This window comes from Bubalus kerabau, chromosome 19 (genome assembly GCF_029407905.1).
Source record: "Bubalus kerabau isolate K-KA32 ecotype Philippines breed swamp buffalo chromosome 19, PCC_UOA_SB_1v2, whole genome shotgun sequence".
NCBI classification, from domain to species: domain Eukaryota; kingdom Metazoa; phylum Chordata; class Mammalia; order Artiodactyla; family Bovidae; genus Bubalus; species Bubalus kerabau.
Window position 1 is genome coordinate 4,968,466 of NC_073642.1, and position 21,957 is coordinate 4,990,422.

Below are 21,957 nucleotides of genomic sequence, written 5' to 3' on the forward strand. Positions count from 1 at the left end.
AGGGGACGGGCGTTTTGGCTAGCAGGATTGGTTGATGGGCTGCCGTGGACCTGAATGAACACCTGAAAAGGTGATGGGTTCAATAGGCTGTTGTTGAGCTGGAAGAGACAGCAGGGGAGGAGGCCGCTGAGAATTATCAGCGCAGTTCTGGACCTGTGTGAGCTTTGTTAGATATCCAAGCGGCCAGGTAGGCCATTGGGCATACAGGTCTGGACTCAGAGAGAGAGAGTTTGGGACTGGAGACATGAACTTGAGAGAGGTATTTTAAGCCATTAGATTGAATGAGATCAATTAGAGATTGAGTTTAGACTGAAGGAGTGTCTCTAGACAGCCCTGGGAAATGCCAGGTTTAAGGAGAAGAGGCGGGGGAAGATAAGAAGAGACTGTGTCCTGCACTGTAAGAAGGGGACGGGCTCAGCTGAGGGTGAGACTGGACCCGCGGATTTGGCACTGGGAGGAGCAGCCCCAGAGGATTTCACTGGGATCCTGGGTGAGGTGGGGGCAAGAGCAGGGCAGAGTGACAGCAGAGACCTTTGAGCAGACAGATCTTAAGTGAGAGGGCCTCTCTTCAGACGAGAGGCTGAGGATGGAGCAATACCTGAAAGGGAATATAGGGTGAATGAGAGACTTTTCAAAGACCTGATGTAATTACTGATGGGAATGGTTAGGGAGGGAGGGAGACCCACGTGTAATAAGCACCGGGATGATTCGTGTGCTTTATAACCACATTTGTGGTGCATCCAGCATGGCTGGGGGAAAGGAAGGGAATCAGTCTCCGGAAGTCTGGGGTCAGATGACGGGGATGTGGCCTGTAAGGCAGGCACCTGGGTCCTACCTTGCAGGTTGTAGGATTCTGAGCCAGGCTGCAGTCTTGGGGACAAGAGTGGAGCATCTACATGAAGAGTGGTGTGCAAGGGTGGGGTGGACTTGAGCTCTGTCTGGAGAGGTGATGGGCAGGATCAGGGGCACTTTTGACATGGAAGCCACCTAAGAGTTCTGGCATAAAGCTATATGGACACAAATTTATTCACATAAAGCACATGTGCCAATCAGTCCATATTTTCCATCATAAGAGGAAACAATTTAATTGGAAACTCAAGTTTTATTTTCATGTCTGGTTATATCCACCATGGTATTTTAAAATTTTTACATATTTTAACATAGTTAACTAAAGTGGTGTGTAATGGAAATTTGAGGAAAACATCACAAAACTGCCATTTAGAGGTACTTATTTAGTGAGCTTAAAGTAATGAGCGAATAAACTGAAGATACTTTTCTCAGAAGTAACAATATACTGGAGAAAGAATGCAGAAAGAAATGCAGTTCAAGAAGACAGATAAGCTGTTGCTTAAAAGCAATTCTGTTCAAGTCCCAAAGTAAGTTCACGTTAAAGCTGGTCTGCAGATGCAATTATCTATACCATTTTATGGAAATCGAAAATGACTGTCAGCATAAGCAGAGATCACAAGAAATGCATCACATATTGCCATCAATAGCACCATTTGTGCTACGAGACTCAAAAGATTTTTCTTCCCCAGAAATGATGACGTAACTGTTCAACTTGAACCATTTAAAATACTGAAATAAGGAGGCATCATCAAGCATCACTTGGTAAAGTGAAACGCATTTAAAGATGGACTCCACCGCATAGTGTTATTATTACTAGCAGAGGCATTCATACTGATAGAAAAGTTACGTTGGAGTAAAGTTTCCTCAGAAACAAAAAGACTTAGATTTGACGCGTAATACAACTCTCCCCTTTCAGAGTAATGCATGGATTCTACTGCAGGTTTCACTCACCCTGATACCTGGTTTTGGAGAAAGCTTTCTTGGGATCCTTGTCTTGCTGCATTCAGATTGCTCCCTCCCCATTCCTCCCCAGCTCGCGTCAGAAACCCTGCTGATGGCCTGTCCATCCCACCTCTGCAGCCCTGCTTGGCCTGAACACTGGCCCTCTCCACCTCCAGTCTTGCCTCTGATAAGCCCATCATCCCCAAGGTGCCTGGGGCCACAAGGAAAGACATGCCCCTGTTGAGGTGCTTTGCTTTCCCACCACCTTCAGGCCAGATCCTGGAGGTGGAGCTTGTCACATGAATATGCTGTGATTTGACCCCCACACAGGGCTCTTCTCACTAGGGTTCTTACATGCCCACTGCAAATGTCAATATTTTTCTTTTTTTTTTTTAATTTTTATTTGAGTATAGTTGATTTACAATGTTGTGTTAATTTCTGCTGTACAGCAAAGTGAATCAGTTATACTGTTTCTACTCTTTTATAGATTCTTCTCTCATATAGGTCATCACAGAATATTGAATAGAATTTCCCTTGCTATGCAGTAGGTTCTTATTAGTTATCTGTTTTATATATAATAATGTGTATATATATATCAATCCCAATCTACCAATTTTTTTTCTTAGTGCCGCTACTCACAGACCCCTTCCTTTGGCTTGAGACCTGATCTTCATGCTTGAAGGCTCAGGTCTGCTTTCCTTTCTTCTGACCTCATACAAAGCTTGATCCCTCTACTTTCGGGTCCTAGGATGCCCTGCATATGAGACTCCTGAAGCAATCATGTTCTTCAGGAGTCCTCTGGGAGCATGGCCCATTCTTTTAGATCCCAAGGTTAGGGATGCCACGTTTGTCATTGTCACAGTTCCCGCCACAATGCCAGGCACACGGGCGACACCCACAACACCTTTGCTGAGCTGAGCTGCTGGGATAGTGAACCTCTGTGAAGATGTGATGAGAGAGGTGCTCTCTGGGGTCATTTGGAGTCACTCTGGCAGCTGGTTCACAGAGCAGCCTGTTTCCGACTTAGCTCTCTAGTCTTAAGACAGTCCCTCTCCCCTCTGACTTCACATGAAGATCACTTGGGGACCTTAAAAAATACCAGTGCCCATTCCTCCTAAGGCCGAGTCTCTAGGGTCTAGAAATCCAGAAGAAGCTAATGCAAAAGTCACAGATTCAAATGGCCTGAAGACACCAGAAGTTAAGACCACAGGGACAGGTGGGAAATTTGCACAATTACGAGAGTTGAGCCTTTCTAAAGTCATACATATTTTTTGTTCTGAAAACTCTGTGTGAAATAAACCCATTAGCGGACCACATTTTATGGCTGCCTGTTCCCTACTCCACCTCGTCAGAAGTCCCTGAAAGACCCAGACCTTTAGGCCTGGCGGGGGCCATTCACGGAGTGTGAGAAAGTCCTTCACCACCTGAGCGTCCGTCCCATTTGTGTCCCTGCCCACGTCCCAACCATCACCTTCCCTCCTCCGCCTGGAACGTGGGGCTCAGCGTTCAAGCTTAGGGATCGAGTCCTTGTGCCTTTTGTATAGAAGATGTAAAACATGAGGATGTTCTAACATGAGTGGTTGGATGTATATTTCCTTTATTGTCCCTTTTCTGGAACATCAGTAATATGAAAATGTTGCAGCTGTTTCATGGGCATTATTTGTAGAAAACATGCACTAACTTTAAGAAAATGGTTCAAATTTTCAGATAACCTAGTTTATTAATCCTGATACTGAAGGGAAAATTACCAAATTTTTCAAGGATTTCTACTTTATATAAAATTGTTCTCAAAAATAATGGCTGTAGTCTTAGTTCACAGAATCTGCTTCCCGCAAGAACAGAGCTTTCAGCTTGTCTTAGAAGTGGCCATGCAGTCACAGCTGACCTGAGGGCCGGCAGAGCTCTTTGGTTTTACTCAGAACCGGGAAGACGCAAGCTGAAGCCTGCTCCCTGTACCCCGGAGGGCTGGGGGGGTGGTCTTGTGTTTCCACCTGGAGGCCTTGTGGATTTGCTCACTGCATGGAACTGCTCACTGAAGGCACAGCCCCGTATTGTGTGTTGTTTTGTTTTCCTAGCCCAAATGGAACAAAGCAAGCTGAAGTCACTCTGTATGTTAGAAGCAGTCTGTAAAAATTATACAACTTAATGTGCGTGAGAAAGTTCACCAGGCCACGCTGAGAGTCTCCCGTGTGCTGGCACACCATTTGCTTTCGGTCGTATGGGAAGGCCTTCCTCTCCATAGCTCTGAAGACAGTGCGTTTTGTAACCACCAGTTACAAAGGAATGGTTTCCTGAAGAGCACTTTCCAGTTGTTCATGAGAGGACCCTCTACTCCTGCCTGCCCTGACAGGCATTTTTAAGGACTTCTAAAGAAACTGTTTGCGACGTCCTAGGGCCTACCTTCAGTAAATACAGAGAAGAAATCATGGCAAATCCCCAGCCGGGCATCTATTTTTTTTTTTAAGTCCACAGATAAATGTAAGAAACAGTTATAGCAAAAGAGGGCAAATGCTGAAATTCCTGCAAGGGTGTCTAGGAGGCAGCGCTTCTGGAGACATGATGGGACTAAGTGGTCTATGGACATCTCCATGGTCTCTATCTCCTGACAGTCAAGGCTATTCAGAGCAAATATAATTTAAGAGTATTTTCACAACAGATAATGTAATAGTTTTTAAAGTGTACTTGAAACATTAAGGTATGCTTTTTCTTTTTTTTTTTTGATTGTGACTTTTATATTTTTATTAAGATAGAATTGATATGTAACTTTGTATAAATTTGAGGTATGTAGTATGTTGATTTGATACATTTATATATTGCAATGTGATTACCACCTTAGCATTAGCTGACACCTCTGTCACGTCATGTAATTATTAAGTCATTTCCTTTTTGTGATGGAAACAAGATCTAGCCTCTTATTAACTTTGAAGTTTATAACATAGTATTATTAACTAGAATTACTTCATTGTGCATTAGATTCCCCCAAATTATTTTTTTTCTAGTTGCAGGTTTGTAACCTTAACATCTCCCAAATTCCATCACCCCAGCCCCTGGTTACTCTCTGTCTCTACGAGTTGGCTTTTTTAGGTTTCACAAACAGGTGATAGCTTTTCTCTGCCAGTTTGTATGCTCTCATCTCTCTTCTGTTAAAGAGCCAACCGGGACCTTCCAAAAACTGGACACTTGGACAAAACCTAGAATTGAGTAACCAAAGTGGTTATCGTTGAGAGCTTCATGTGAAGTGGACATTGAGGCCAGACTTAGTTTGAGCAATAGTTGCTCTTTTGTTGCTCAGCAGGGCCCATGCACAGACTTTCTTTCATAAATTTGGAGGACAGTGTTAAGGCCCTTCATCCTGACATTAGGTTTCCAAGGCTGAGTGCTTTGTCTTCCTGTGTGAAACTAAAATGGATGTCAGAGAAAAGGGAATTCAGTATTTTAAAATACTAAGTCACAGAGGAAAGAAGAAAAAAAAAAATGTGTCTGTGGACTCCAAAGGTACATAATTCAGTCTTTAACAGGACTGAATTTTAGGTTGTTTGAGCTTCAACTATATGCATTTTAATGGTGATGAGAAAATTAGATCCAAAGAACATTATAGTCATTCATTCAAAAAGGAGACACTTTAGGCCATTAGAGGATTGATCTGTTCTTAGATGCTGTCGGTGGAAATGACCGATTTTCGAGAAGCGGGTGGGGCAGGCACACATCTGTGCTGCCCCGAGAACCGCCTGCTGATGGCAAGGTTCAGCTTTCACTCCAGCTACTCTGAGCAGAGTGGGGTCCATGGTGACACTTCAGAGGGGCCCCAGGAGCCCCGTGTTCTCATCCCAAGTACCACCGGTGCTGACTTCATGGAGCCACAGCCGGCTCTCAGCAGGATGAGTTCCCTTTGAAGCCGAGCCAGATGGCAGGTCAAGTTCTTGGTAATAACACGCATTTTCCTATTTGCACATCTGAACAGGTAGCAATGAATGGACATCTGAGGTGGAACCCATGTGTCAATCATCTTCTGGACTGTGGCTTTATTTCCCTGCTGATAACTTCTTTAGCTTTTCCCATATCTGCTCAGGGCCGATTCTCATTTCCACCTGCTCTGTTGGCATACGCCTTTTTTTGACATAGACTTTTGAGGCCTGAGTAAGTTTGTTGCTGAATTGTACAAATTAGACCGTTCTTCCTGTGAACCTCCTGCAAGGTCCTACCCGCTCTTCTCAGCGTTTTATTGTAGGTTGACATGTTGGTCACAGAACACTGTGCTCCCTGAGTCTCTGCTCTGGGGCCACATCACGTAAAGTCGAGGTTTTCAGCCTGGGCTTCACAACTCCTGCTGGGCTGGCCTGTGCTCTGACTGAGAGGAGCGTGCCGTCAGAGCTGACGGTGTGGAAGTCCACCGCCATCCCTCACCAGCGATCTGTCCTGGCATAATGCTCACAGCACAGGTGCTCCCAGTCAAGAATGCAGGAAAATGTGGGCACACCAATCTTACGTTCAAATTAGATAGAAGCTCTAATGTCCTCCGGTACCGCAGAGCCCATTGCAGTGGAGTAACTAACAAAATGAAGGCTCAGTTTCTCTGTATTTGAACCAAACTGCTGAAATGCTCCACAAGTGGGTGAGGCTCTGCCAGTCCATGTGCAGTGACTATTATGTCTTAAAAATGGCTACTCTATCAACACAAATAGTTCTTCAGAGTCTGGGAGGGATGGAGTTTGCTTTGATGGGTGACCAGCCCAGAGCCAGCATTCTCAGACTGGCTATTCAAGAATTAAGCCTGTTTAAACTTCAAGAATAAGGATGATGTAAGCAAAACAGCCTGGATAGTACAGGAGATCATTCTTAGATGTCCTGCCTCCAAGACAAGTCAACATATCATTCCCTGTTTCTATATTTTGAGAAAAAATTGTAAGAAACAATTAAGAAAGTCAACTCCTTCTTTTGTTTCTCTGTTAAAAAGCTTTTCACAAATGCCAACCAGCTCTGTAAAAGCTGAGACCGATGACAACATCACGATATTCACCAGGATCCTGGATGGGCTGCTGGACGGTTACGACAACAGACTGAGGCCCGGGCTCGGAGGTGGGTGTGGGCCGTGCCTGAGGCCCTCGGGCCCAAGGCACATTTCTGCTTAAACCCAGTCTCAAGCTTACGTTTGCTGTGATTCAAACAATTCCTCAAAGGGCTTCCCTGCTAGGAATTTGACTTGGTGGTGTTGCCAAGGCTGCTGCATGTTGTCATTTTCCAGATGCAAGAAGCCAGGGAAAGTGGTCTCCCTGAAAACTCCTTTTCTCCCCAGATAATGGTAACATCCATTCTGGTCCACTTAAGGAGAAACCACTTCTTAGGTGATACTGAAGCTGAAGTTACCCTATGTTAGGAAATACTTTATCATCAACCTCATACCCTCCTGTCTCTGCAAGTCCTTTTCAGAAATCCACTATTTAGTGCAAGTCTTCTTTACACATTGCATATTACAGGTTTAATTTTTTACTAGAGCCGTAATTAGTTTTTACTTTGACCCTATAAAGCTGATAAAACTAAACGAGTAGTAAAATATGCTTTCAGGGTACAGCTGGCTTGACTTTGTGTGGGAATCCCATGCGTTTCAGGTGTGTGCAGGGCGTGTATATTTGAACCTGCTCCGTTAAGTGAGGAGGGACCCCCTAGCAAATCCATTCCCAGAGGAAAATGTTTAGTTCTTCTTCATTATTGGCATTTTTTATCAGGGCCATTTGCTTAAACCATGGGTTGACCCTCTCTGCGTCTTTGACCAGAACAGTCCACGTAGGCTCCCTGACCCCATTTTACTGTGCCCTGAGTTATGTCCCTCTGAACTGTGAGCTGAGGCCCTGGCGAGGAACCTGTGTCTGTGTTTCAGAGCGTATCACTCAGGTGAGAACGGACATCTACGTCACCAGCTTCGGGCCCGTGTCTGACACAGAGATGGTGAGTGCGCTTGCGGCCCGGCCCGGACCACTCTAAGACCTTACGGCACCGGCCCAGGGCTGCCCTAACGAGCCTTGCCTCCCTTTGTGCTAGGAATACACCATCGACGTGTTTTTCCGACAAAGCTGGAAAGACGAAAGGCTTCGGTTTAAAGGGCCCATGCAGCGCCTTCCGCTCAACAATCTCCTCGCCAGCAAAATCTGGACTCCAGACACGTTCTTCCACAACGGGAAGAAGTCCATCGCCCACAACATGACCACGCCCAACAAGCTGCTGCGTCTGGAGGACGACGGCACGCTGCTGTACACCATGCGGTGAGTGCCGCCGGCGGGCCCTGCCGTGCCGAAGCTGGCTAGTTTGAGGGTTTGTCGTATTTGTGTGTGTGTGTGTGTGTGTGTCTATGTGAGATGGGTGCTTTTTACCTTCTGACTTGCCCATACTGATGTCCATGTAGATTATTTCTTTGGGCTACTATGAGTTCATAGTATTTATCTATACTTGTTTATTTGATTCAAGATCAAGGGCATCTTTAGAAGAGTGGTAATGTAAGTTAGGGAAAATTTAACAGAGATTTTATTTTAAAAGTCTAAGGAGACCCCTTTTTTGTTGCGATTGTGCAGTATTTTGAAGTTTTAAAAGTCTATTTGTTGTGTGGTTTGATAACATTTCCAGCACTGAGGTTAAATTTTAGCATTTGTCATTTAAAATGATCATTAGTCATTTTTTTGAAAATTCTGAATTATTCATTGCATCTGAATAAATCAATACATTGACCAGTGAGAAAGACTCCTTTATAGCTTTTCAGTTTCCATGCATGATGGGTCTAAGTAGCCTTTAGAAGATATTTTTAAATTAATTAAAAAGAGAAAAGTAAAGAAAAAAACACAAAAGCCAAGTTTTAAAAAAGGTACATTCATTTAGGTAGCTGTTATAGATATTTTCTTAGTTATAATTCTTCACAATAAACTTTATATTTAAAAAGATAATTGTAGTGGAAAATAATGTGAATACAGTCATCTTCAAAGACTGCATGTCCTAACGTAATTCTGAGGAACGCTTTGGCCTATTGTGTCCCAAAGCTGCTTGACAACCGGCCGTGATTTTTCTTATACCAGCTCAATAAGGATTCTGATCAGTGATCTGCACACACACCTTGGTGTTTTGTTCCAGTCTTTACTCTTCCTTTTTCCCTACATTGATCTGGAAGGTGTTTCACCCATAGATGGAGATAGGAGTTGTGAGCATCACATCAATGCCTTCCCCATGCAGAAAGCATGTGGAAAGCTGAGGAATATCTCGAGGACTGACGTTCAGTCCTCGGTCGTCGTACTATGGGATGGAAGGCTGGGGAGTATCTCGAGGGCTGACGTTTAGTCCTCGGTTGTCGTGCCGTGGGAAGGAAGGCTGGGGAATATCTTAAGGGCTGACGTTCAGTCCTCGGTCTTCGTGCTGTGGGAAGGAAAGCGGGGGAATATCTCGAGGGCTGACGTTCGGTCCTCGGTCGTCGTTCTGTGGGAAGGAAGGCTGGGCAGTGAGACAGAGCACTGTGCTCAGTCTGTGAGCAGGGAGTAGTGTGGAGACGAGTCCCGCATCCTGGCCGGTGCTGGGGTTCCCCCTAGAGGGGGCCCTGGGTGGGCCTGCCGGGCATCTGTGTTCTGTCCCTAGGTTAGACATACCCCAGTCTGCATAGATTCTTATCCTTGATTCACACCTGGCTCCCGTCCTGCAGGGGTCAGTTCGGTCCATCACCTAAGACGATGGGATGCCTTCGTCTTGGGCACAGTTGCATGGACAGGGTGTGAGAGAAGCCTCTTGTCCAGAAGGGGAGGAGGCAGCAGAGGGTCCTTTTACCAAGTGTCTGTATACCAAAAACATCCCCAATACACACAGCACTTCAGACCTCCCAGCCAGGGGACAGCATTTCCACTAACCAACAAATAGGCAGAGGCTAGAAATGTTTGGTAATCAGCCCAAGGTCACAGCTATGAAGGGGGTGGTGGCAGCAGGAATTTGGGTTCTGGTATGAGCAGTTTCCTTGTTTAAGCCACCACATTTGGAAATCGGAGGGATGCAGCATTATTAGACACGTAATGGCCTTCTTACCTTTAGGAAAGTGTCATGCCCAGAAGGAAGTGGTGAGAACCAGAGCAACTTAGCAGTGATTTATCCTTATTTATGCAGAGGAAGCCTGCTGCTAATGAGTTGCAAAGTTGATAACCAGTTTTCTTTTTCAGTCTTATACAACATGTGGAAAGTAGAACTAGCTACACTTGAAAGCATTAGGAATTATAGTACGATGGATCTATAGCTATAATTTGATAGCATTTTAGTCTACAGATTTAGCAGAGATGGTGAGATGACAATCATAATTAACTGGACACAGCAGAGCCCCATCCAGGCCTCACCCCGTCACTGGGCCTTTAGAAGTACAGCCTTTCTGTCTAGCACTTTGGTCACTCCCACCAAATCTTATAAAAGCAGTGATATACTTTGACCCAGTAATTTCTATGTAATGTCCATCTTAAGGAAATAACTAGGAGTAAGGACTAAGGTTTATGCACAAAGGTTTCTACTACCATGTTACTTACGATACCAAACACTGGGAAAAATATAAAAATTCTGCACATTTTTTCAACTAAAATTGTATTTAAAAATTTTTATTCAGACTTTGGATCTAATAAAAAAGATGAAACATGAACATGAAGAAGAAATTAGGGTTCACATCCTACACTTTTAACCTGAGATACATATTGAGAAATATTTGAGAACTACTGTTACCAACTTCTGAAAAGTAACTCTATAGCGATTATTGTACATGGGAGGGATGCGTTTATATAACATCCCCACCATGCTCCAGAAATCATTTAAGGTAATATTAAAAGGCACGCACAATTCAGATGGATAAAATTCCTTCACTTAAGTTCAGATCTTGACTTGATCATTTAGTGGTCATGAACACTTGGCCGTTTTACTTTAATCTCTTAGAACCATTGTTTGTTATTGTTTATTTCTTTCTTTCAGTACAGTGTACCTGCAGGCTCTGAGATGTCAGTTTGAGATCATCATATGTACAGCTATTCCTTGAATGGCCACTGGGAGGCAACGCAGTCACATTTTTGCATAGTGATTGGCAGCGACTGTTGAGTATGATGGTAAAGCTGAAAGTCCAGGACTTTGGCCACCTCATGGGAAGAGTTGACTCGCTGGAAAAGACCCTGATGCTGGGAGGGATTGGGGGCAGGAGGAGAAGGGGACGACAGAGTATGAGATGGCTGGATGGCATCACTGACTCGATGGACGTGAGTCTGAGTGAACTCCGGGAGTTGGTGATGGACAGGGAGGCCTGGCGTGCTGCGATTCATGGGGTCGCAAAGAGCCAGACACGACTGAGTGACCGAACTGAACTGAACTGAACTTACTTGAATGAGATTATATACACGTTACATATGTTTGATTTGTGGGTAATATATTTGAAGGAGATCATACATATATAACTAGAAGTTTGTAACTAAGCACTGGTATGTGTTTAAGAGTGTCTACATCCCTACATGTAAACCAGTGTCCTTCATGACACCAGTAGATATATTGGTCAGATCTTGACATTTTTAAGCTAACATTTATTTTAATGATTAGAATCAATGTATTATTTAAATATTTGTAAAACAAGGCAAATCACCAAATATGGAATATACTTATGACACCGAGACCAAAGAAAATCAATGTTAACGGTTTGGTCTGTATCGCATATACGTGTCCACATGTGTGAGCACACCTGCATACACGTGTGTATATCTGCATGTCTCCACACATACTCTCCTACAGATTTTGAGTGGTCTCATTCTCTGAAAATTGTTTTGTAAATAGCTTTATGATAAAGTATATTGAGCACCTTTTCCCCTCATTAAACATTGTTCTCAAGTTTGTGATCCATTACATCCATCAGGTCGGTATCCTGTCATTATATAGTCTCTAAAGAAATGCATGTCATTTTAATTTTTTTTACTTTATGATAAACACTGTAATCAGTTCAGTTCAGTCGCTCAGTCATGTCCGACTCTTTGCGACTCCATGAACCGGAGCACACCAGGCCTCCATGTCCATCACCAACTCCCGGAGTCCACCCAAACCCATGTCCATTGAGTCGGTGATGCCATCCAACCATCTCATCCTCTGTCGTCCCCTTCTCCTCCTGCCCTCAATCTTTTCCCAGCATCAGGGTCTTTTCCAATGAGTCAGCTCTTTGCATCAGGTGGCCAAAGTATTGGAGTTCCAGCTTCAACATCAGTCCTTCCAATGAACACCCACCCAGGACTGATCTCCTTTAGGATAGACTGGTTGGATCTCCTTGCTGCAAGCACATAATTCTATCCATTGCATAAATTCCAGGTATTGGTCAAAAGATAAGCCTTTCAGTACATGTTTCCATGTTACTCTCTAAAAACTCTACCACATTCACTCCCTCCAACAGGGGAGGAGGGGTGGTCCCTGTTACTTCCTCGCTGACGTTTCACCTGTGGAACTGAAAACAAAGCAGCACTCCTTTGTGCTGCATGGGATGCGATCAGCGATAGACAAGTCCATGTGTCCCAGTGAGTCTGAGACTTATACTCACACCAGCCTTCTTCTTTCCCTTTGGGAAACGCGTCCCACAGAGCAGCTTGTGAACTGACTTGACCAAAGACGACCTTTACTCCTGAATGAGGGCCTGGGCACCTGGCTGCATAGCTCCACTCCCACCTCTGTCTTCCTGTCAGTGTGCACCTTCAAATTCCCTTGTTTTCCCCTAGCACTGGGCCCCAGACTTCCCCAGATGACCCCCCAAAGCCACCTATTCTCCAGCTCACTGGCCCTGGCTTATCTCAGAGTCCCCCGCTCACAGCCCCTAAGTAATCTTGCCTGGAGCGTTGGCCACCTGCATCTGACATCCCTGTTGAACTTCGGAGCATCTTTGGGGAATGGCCTATATCTTGATCATGCATGATTCTCTGTGATTTCTTACAGTCCGTGGACTCTAGAGGCCTGGCTCCTGGCCCTCAAGAGGAGTTTACCTTTGTGAAGAGTAAACCATAATGACTGGAGAAGGAAATGGCAACCCACTCCAGTATTCTTGCCTGGAGAATCCCATAGACAGAGGAGCCTGGTGGGCTGCAGTCCATGGGGTCACAATGAGTCGGACACGACTGAGTGATTGACACACACACACAAGCCATGGTGAACAAAACACCTTCCTTAATCTCGCCTACATCACGGCTCAGGCCTTAGTTTGACAGATTTGGAAGGGAGACCTAGAAAATTTCCACAGACATGCTCTGTGCTTGGGTGTCTGCCAGTTTTATACAGATTCAAGTTTATGTGTGGCTAACAAATTGTACTTTGGGGCCACATGAGGCCATCTTACTACAGGTTTCTTGGCTACTTGGTTTGAAAATGTGACTGGAACGTGATTATCCTGGGTCAATTCACTGCAGTTAGTGTTGATTTTTAGACCATTAGATTGGATTACGTCATCCTTTGCAGATGGACAACTCCAGCACGTTTTTGTCTTCTTAGGTTCTGAACCAACAAAGGCTGTCAGGCACTCCCTTCTAGGCTCCTTCCACTGTGCTCTTGTGGGCTGGAGTCTCGGGCTTCCCTGTCCAGGCAGGGACCTTAAGCTCAGGCCACAGCTCCCACAGTCTTGAGGAATCACTATGGCCTCTCTTTGAAGGCAGTGGGTGGGAGGCAGTGGGCTGCAAACCCCAGGCAGCTGCTGGCTGGTAACTTGGTCCTAGACCCCATTACCAGCCTCACAAAGGTAAGGCCCAGGCCCTAAGTAATGTTGAATGGAGAACACCTCTTGACCTGGGCTGCTAATTGCTTTCAAAAAAAGTATGTAGCCTTTTTTATGTGCCAAATATTTTAGAAATATAAATTCATCTAATCCTCAAATCACCCTAACAACTTGGTACCATCATTATCCCTGTTCATAGATGAGGCAAATGAAGCAGATGAAAATGAATACACAGGAATTAGCCCATCAATAGAGTTCGAATGCCCAACTCACCCACCTATACCTACTTTAACACAGTGTCTAAGAAACACACAGCAGTAGTGTATGCATGCTGTTCGTCCGACCTGTGTGAAAAGTCTCCACCAGGTGGCGCCCTATGCACTTGCATTTAGGGGGAATGGGCTCAGGAGTGCCTTGTGTGAGACACAAGAGGGAAGTTCTGGTCGCCCTGAAACTCATTCAGGGAGAGTAAAGTGCTGCATCTCTGAGCAGTGTTGCTGTGAGATGCAGTTGGTGAGTCTGCGACTGGCCTGAGGTTTCTCACAGCCAGGAAGCCCGTCCTAGCACCACACCCTCGCTGGCACACAGCTGGCCTGTACCTCCTGCCATGCCACTGGGATGCCAGGGTGCTGACTCTAGAGCTGAAGGGCTCCTGAAGAAGTGCTTCCATCTCCTCACCTGGGGAAACATGAAGGGTCCTTCTAGGACGCTGTAATTGGTGGTCTCATCTCAGACGTAACCTGTGCATAATCTCATCTCATGCATAATCTGTCAGATGGCGAAGAATCCGCCTGCAATGCAGCAGACCAGGGTTGGATCCCTGGGTCGAGAACATCCCCTGGAGAAGGAAATGGCAACCCACTCTGGTATTCTTACCTGGAGAATCCCGTGGACAGAGGAGCCTGGCCGGCTACAGTCCACGGGGTCACAGAGTCAGACACAACCGAGTGACTAACACTGCCACTTTTCACTTCATAAATGTCAGAGAAGTACCTTGCATATCACATAAATCAGAGAGATCTTTTAGTTATGTGGATAATGCCCTGAGGGTTTCTGTGTCTGATGTTTATGGAGAAGAATGAAGACACCGAGTCCTCGCTGCTGAAAATGTTTCCCAAGGGGTGTGGGATCATGAGTTTTGGGTTTTGTTTTTCCTGTAATTGTACTTTCTCATACAGTAGCCAGTGCATCTTGTTGTTAATTTTAAGGTTAACTAAAATGGAAAATTCAGCTTCTACGTCATACTGGCCATATTTTAAGTGGTCAGTAGCTAGTGTGAAGTAGGGCTTCAGTATCAGACAGCACAAATATAGGCCATTCATATCATCACAGAAAGTTCAGGTGGAAACCCAGCCTAATCCAACAGAGCTGAAATGTTTTCCAGGGGTCGTATTTTTCCATTGGCCCTGATGGTTGCACACAGCACTGTGGCCAGCATTAGCCAACTTTCTGCTATAAAACATACAAAGAAGGGATGACAGAGGATGCCGAGAATCCTCAGACTTCAGTAAAATTTTAGAATAGCTTTGAAAAAGTTAAAGCATTTATGGTACAATATTTTTATAACTTTTTATATAGACAAATATATATTTTTTCTAGTTTTAACAGAATAATTGACATATAGTGCTGTGTAAGGTCAAGCCGTACAGCATGTTGACTTGATGCCTTATGCGTTGCAACACGATGACCACCACCATGTTAGCAACACCTGTTGTGTCACATAATTACCATATCTTTTTTTTGTGGTGAGAACATTTTAGGTCTACTCTCTTAGCAACTTTCAAATATGTCATGCAGTATTACAACTATAATCACCATCCTTCCACTCTAGATACCTAGAACTGATTCATTCTTAACTAGAAGTTTGTACCTTTTTACCAATATCTCCCCAATTCACCCACCCTCCAGCCCTGATCACCACCAGTCTACTCTCATTTCTGGAAGTTTGGAGTTTTAATTCATACAATATTTGCTTTTTTCTGTCTGACATAATGCCTTGAAGGTTCATCCAAGTTGTTGCAAATAGAAGAATTGTCTTTCTCATGACTGAATAATATTCTCTTGGATGTGTAAATATGAGTATATATCACATTCTCTTTATCCAGTCATCCAGAGATGAATACTTAGATTGTTTTTATAACTTCTCTTTTTTTTTTTATAACAGGATTTGTGAAAAATCCTGCAATAAGGATTGCAGATAGTGCAAGTATCTCTTGTAGTTAGTTTTCATTGGAATTATTCCCCAAAGTTAGATTGCTGGATCATATGGTAGTTCAATTTTTAGTTTTCTGAGGAACTTATCTTCTTCTTTTTCTGTAGTGGCTACACCAAGTTACATACCCACTATCAGGATAGGAGGACTCCCTTTTTTCCACACCCTCTCCAAACATTTTATCTCTTATCTTTTTCATGATAGCCATTTTGACAGATGTAAGGTGGTATCTCATTGTTGTTTTGATTTGTGTTTCCATGGCAACTAGTTGTTGAGCATCTTTTCATGTACCTGTTGGCCATCTGTTTGTCTTCATTGGGAGAATGTCTTTTCAGTTCCTCTGCCCATTTTAAAAGTTGGATTTTTTTCTTTTTTTTTTTTTTTGCTATTGAGTTGTATGAGTTCTTTATGTTTTTTGGAAAGTAAACCCTTATCAGATATATGATTTGCAAATATTTTCTCCCATTTTATAGGCTGTGCTTTCACTTTGATGATTATTTCTTTGGATGTGCAGAAGCATTTTAGTTTGTCTGTTTCTTTGTTTGCTTTTGTTGTTATATCCAAAAAAGGGTTGCCAAGGCCAATGTCAAGGAGCTTTTCCCCTATGTTTTTTCCTAACAGTTTTTTCTTTTCAGGTTTTGTGCCCAAGTCATTGATCTGTTTTGAGTTAATTTTTATGACTAGTGTGAGATATGGCTCTGATTTCGTTCTTCTGCACGTGTTTATCCAGTTTTCCCAACACTAGGTATTAAAGAGATTATTCTTTTGCTAATGTGAGTATTTTTAGCTCCCATGTGAAACATTAATCAACTATATGTTAGAAGGTTTATTTCTGGACTCTCAGTTCTGTTCCATTGGTCCATGTTTCTATTTTTAAGGCAATGCCATACTGCTTTGATTACTATAGCTTTGTAGTATAATTGAAATCTGGAACCATGATGCCTCCAGCTTTGTTCATCTTTCTCAGGATTGCTCTAGCTATTCAGTGTCTTTTGTGGTTTTATACAAATTTTAGGATTGTTTTTGTATCTCTGTGAAAAATGACTTTTTCAAATTTTAAAAAGGATTACATTGAATATATAGACAATTGGGTAATATGGACATTTTAACAATATTGATTTTTCTGAATCATGAATGTGAAAATTTTCCATTTGTTTGTGTCTTTTTTAATTTCTTTCTTCAAAATCATGTTCTTTTCAGTGAAAAGAACTTTCACCTTCTTGGTTAAATTTATTCCTAAGTATTTTATTGTTTTTTGTGCTATTCAAAATGAGATGTTTTTATTTTTCAGATATTTTGTCATTAATGTGTAGAATTATAGCTGATTTTTGCTTGTGATTTTTGTGTCTTGCAACTTTACTGAATTCATTGATTAGTTTCAATAAGTTTTTGATGGAGTTTTTAGGTCTCTGTATATAAGATCATATCATCTGCACATAAACACAATTTTCATTCTTTCCAATGTGGCACCTTTTATTTCTTTTTCTTGCCAGATTGTTCTGTATAGGATGTGCAGTAACTATGTCAAATTAGAGTGGTGAGAGAGAGTATTCTTGTCTTATCCCTAATATTAGAGGAAAAGACTTTTAGTCTTTCTCTGTTGAGTGTGAGGCTAGCCGTGGTCTTGTCACATACATGTGCTAAGTCACTTCAGTTGTGCCTGATTCTTTGCAATCCTATGGTTCTCTGTCTATGGGATTCTCCAGGCAAGGATACTGGAGTGGGCTGCCATGCCCTCTTCCAGGGGATCTTTCTGACTCAGGGATCAAACCCAGGCCTCTTACGTCTCAAGCACTGGCAAGCAGGTTCTTTACCATTAGCGCCACCTGCCAAGCCCCAGTCTTGTCATATATTCACTTTATTACATTGAGACATACTGTATACTGAAATTGTTAAATGTTTTTATCGTGATAGGATCTTATTTTTATCATGAAAGGATTAATTCATTTTCAGTGAATACTTCTATTGAGTTAATTGCAAGATCCTTATCTTTTATTCTATTTACGTGATTGTTGTTGTTCAGTCACTCAGTCATGTCCAACTCTTTGCAACCCTGTGGATTTCAGCACACCAGTCTTCCCTGTCCCTCACTATCTCCCAGAGATTTCTCAAACTTATGTCCATTGAACCAGTGATGCCATCCAACTATCTCATCCTCTCTCACCCTCTTCTCCTCCTGCCCTCAATCTTTCCCAGAATCACGGTCTTTTCCAATGAGTTGGCTCTTTGCATCAAGTGGTTAAAGTGTTTATGTGATGTATCATATTTAATAATTCCTTGCATCTCTGGAATAAATCCCACTTGATTATAATGTATGCTCCTTTTAATATGCTGTTGAATTTGGTTTGCTAATATTTTGTTATGAATTTTTGCATCTAGATTAATCCAGGACATTGTCTGTAGTTTTCGTAATAGTGTCCTTGTCTGGCTTTGGTATCAAGGTGATGCTGACCTTGTGAAATGAATTTGGGAGTGTTCTTTCCTCTTCAGTTTTTTGGAAGAGTTTGAGAAAGATTGTTTTCATTGTTCTTTCACTGTTTGGTAGCATCCATCAGTGAAACCATCTGGTCTTAACACTTTTCTTTGTTGGAAGATTTTCCATAATGATTAAATTTTCTTGCTAATTTTTCATCTGTTCATACTTTTTATTTTTCCTATAATAGTCTAGGAAGGTTGTATGTTTCTGAGAATTTATACAGCTCTTCTAAGTTATTCAATTTTTGGCATATATTTGTTTATAGTAGTTTTTTGATTCTTTGTATTTTGTGATATTAGTTATAAAATTTTCTCTTTCATCTCTGGTTTTATTTGAGTCTTTTCTATTTTATTCTTAGGCTAGCTAAAGGTTTCTCAATTTTCCCCTCATTTAAAAATAAAACCCATTAGTTCTGTTAATCCTTGTTATTTCCTGGTCTGTCCTTTTAATATTTCTGCTCTGATCTTTATTATTTCATTCTTCTGCAAACTTTGGGCTTACTTTGTTTTTTATCTAGTTCCTTGAGGTATAGAGTTAGGGTGTTTATTTGAGATATTTCTTTTTTCTAGTTGAGGCATTTGCATGCTTTCCTCCTAGCATTGCTTTTGCAGCATCCCATAGGATTTTTTTTTTAATTTATTTTTAATTGGAGGATAACTGCTTTACAAAATTGTGTTGGTCTCTGCCATACATCAGCATGAATCAGTGTTAGATATACATATGTGCCTTTCCTCTTGCACCTCCCTTCCACCTCCTGCCCCGCCCCACCACTCTCAGTCATCACAGAGCAGCGGCTTGAGCTCCCTGTGTCATATAGCAAAGCTCGTGGACCGTCTGTTTTCCCTATGGTAATGTGTGTGTCTCAGTGCTACTCTCAGTTGGTCCTGCCCTCTGCTTCCCCTGCTGTGTCCACAAGTCTATGCTCTATGCCTGTGTCTCCTCTGCTGCTCTACAGATAGATTCATCAGTGCCATCTTTATAGATTCCATATATATATATATATATATATATGCATAGATTATATATAGACTCCATATATATATATGCATTAATGTATGATATGTTTTTCTTTCTGGCTTACTTCACTCTGTATAATAGGATCTAGGTTTATCTGCTTCATTAGAACTGACTCAAATGTGTTCCTTTTTATAGCTCAGTAATAATCCATTATATATAGGTATCACACCTTTATCCATTCATATGTCAGTGGATATCTAGGTTGCTTCCATGTCCTAGCTATTTTAAATAGTGCTGTGATGAACATTGGGGTATATGTGTCTTTTTCAGTTATGGTTTCCTCAAGGCATATGCTCATTCATGAGATTTCTGGGTCGTCTGGTAGTTTTATTCCTAGTTTTTTAAGAAATCTCCTTACTCTTCTCTACAGTGGCTGTATCAGCTTACATTACCACCAGTAGTATGAGAGTTCCCTTTTCTCCGAACCCTGTCCAGCATTTATTATTTGTGGATTTTTTGATAATGGCCATTCTGCCCAGTGTGGGGTACAATACCTCATTGTACTTTTGATTTGCATTTCTCTAATAATTAACAATGTTGAACACCTTTTCATGTGTTTATTAGTGATTTGTATGTCTTCTTTGTAGAAATGTCTGTTTAGGTCTTCTGCCCACCTTTTGATTGTGTGTTTTTTTTTTTTTATTCTGGTGTTGAGTTGCATTTCCTGCATGCATATTTTGGAGATTAATCCTTTGTCAGTTGTTTCATTTGCTATTATTTTCTCCCATTCCAAGGGTTGTCTTTTTCACCCTGTTTATAATTTGCTTCACTGTGCAAAAGCTTTTATGTTTAATTGCTGCCTGCCAAGTCGCTTCAGTCGTGTCCGACTCCGTGTGACCCCATGGACTGCAGCCTACCAGGCTTCTCCGTCCATGGGATTCTCCAGGCAAGAACACTGGAGTGGGTTGCCATTTCCTTCTCCAATGCATGAAAGTGGAAAGTGAAAGTGAAGTCACTCAGTCATGTCTGACTCTTAGCGACCCCATGGACTGCAGCCTACCAGGCTCCCCCATCCATGGGATTTTCCGGGCAACAGTACTGGAGTGGGGTGCCATTGCCTTCTCCCTATGTTTAATTAGGTCCCATTTATTTATTTTTTGTTTTATTTCTATTACTCTAGAATGTGGGTCAGAGATCATTTGTGCTTTATTTCAAAGGGTGTTTTGACTATATTTTCCTCTAAGAGTTTTATAGTTTCTGGTATTATATATAAGTCTTTAATCCATTTTGAGTTTGTTTTTATATATGGTATTAGGAAGTGTTCTAATTTCATTCTTTCACATGTAGCTATCCATTTTCCCCAGCACCACTTATTGAAGAGACTGTCTTTTCTCCATTGTATAATCTTGCCTCCTTTGTTAAATATCATTTGCCTATAGGTGCATGGGTTTATCTCTGAACTTTTCCATATAGTAAAGTCTCAGGATTTAATAGTAATACACAGAAATCCATTGCATTCTTGTACACTAACACTAAAAAATTAGGAAGAGAACTTCTAGAAACAATCCCATTCACCATTCCAACAAAAAGATTAAAGTACCTAGGAGCAGTTGGTAAAGAATCTGCATGAAATGCAGGAGACCTGGGTTTGATCCCTGGCTTGAGAAGATCCCCTGGAGAAGGGCATGGCTACCCACTCCAGTATTCTTGCTTGGAGAATCCCATGGATAGAGGAACCTGGCATACTCAGTCCATGGGGGTCACAAAGAATCAGACATGACTGAGCAACTAACACTTTCACTTTAAAACCTATTTAAAGAGACAAAAGACCTGTATGCAAAAAAACAAACAAACAAAAAAAAAACAAAAAAAACTATAAAACACTGGTGAAAGAAATCAAAGACAACACACACAGATGGAGAGATACACCATGTTCTTGAGTTGAAAAAAAATAAATATTGTGAAAATGACTCTACTACCTAAAGCAATGTATAAATTCTGTGCAATACCTGTCAAACTACTAAGGGTATTTTTCACGGAACTAGAACAAATGATTTCATAACTTGTGTGGAAACACAAAAGACCCCTAACATCCAAAGCAATTTTGCAAAAGAAGAATGGAGGTGGATGTGTCAACTTTCCTGCCTTCAGACTATACTGCAAAGCTATAGTCATCCAGACAGTATGGTACTGGCACAAAAACAGAAATATAGACTGATGAAACCTGTTAGAAAGCCTGTCAGATTTTGTGTGTTATATTTACATTTTCATTTGCTTAGGATATTTTTGACCCTCCTTTTGATTTCTTCTTTGACCTTTGGTCACTGAAGAGAGTGTTATTTAATTTCTATATACTCATGAGTTTCCCAGTTTTCTTCCTGTTGTTGATCTCCAGTTTCATACCATCATGAGCAGAAAGACACTTGGCGTGATTTCAGTCTTCTCAAGTGTGCTAAGACTTTGTGTCCTGTCCTGGAGAGTGTTCCATGTGCATCATGAAAGAGTGTGTGCCCTGCTGCTCTTGGGTGCTATGTTCTGTATGTGGCTGTCAGGTCCATTGGTCTAAAGTATATTTCTAGTCCAACTTTCCTTATTCATTTCCTGTCTGGATAGCGAAAGTTGAAGCAATGGTGTTGTTCCAAGTGGGGTATTGAAGTTCCTTACTATTATTATACTGTCTATTTCTCCCTTCAGGTCTATTAGTATTTGGTCAGTATATTTAGGTGTTCTGATATTGGGAGCATATATTTTCAGGATTGTTATATCATGTTGATGGATTCAGCTATTATCGTTATATAATGACCTTGT

The 21,957-nt window shown here is 42.0% G+C and overlaps 1 protein-coding gene across 3 annotated transcripts in view; it reads left to right on the forward strand.

The window, feature by feature from the left end:
* Window positions 1-21,957, forward strand: part of GABRA5 (gamma-aminobutyric acid type A receptor subunit alpha5) — a 90,117-nt gene that overhangs the window by 8,745 nt on the left and 59,415 nt on the right. For all 3 annotated transcript variants that reach the window (XM_055556054.1, XM_055556056.1, XM_055556055.1), the window contains 3 exons: window positions 6,746-6,867; window positions 7,667-7,734; window positions 7,828-8,048. In XM_055556054.1, the coding sequence (XP_055412029.1) occupies window positions 6,746-6,867; window positions 7,667-7,734; window positions 7,828-8,048 (411 nt within the window). The remainder of the gene's footprint in view (window positions 1-6,745; window positions 6,868-7,666; window positions 7,735-7,827; window positions 8,049-21,957) is intronic.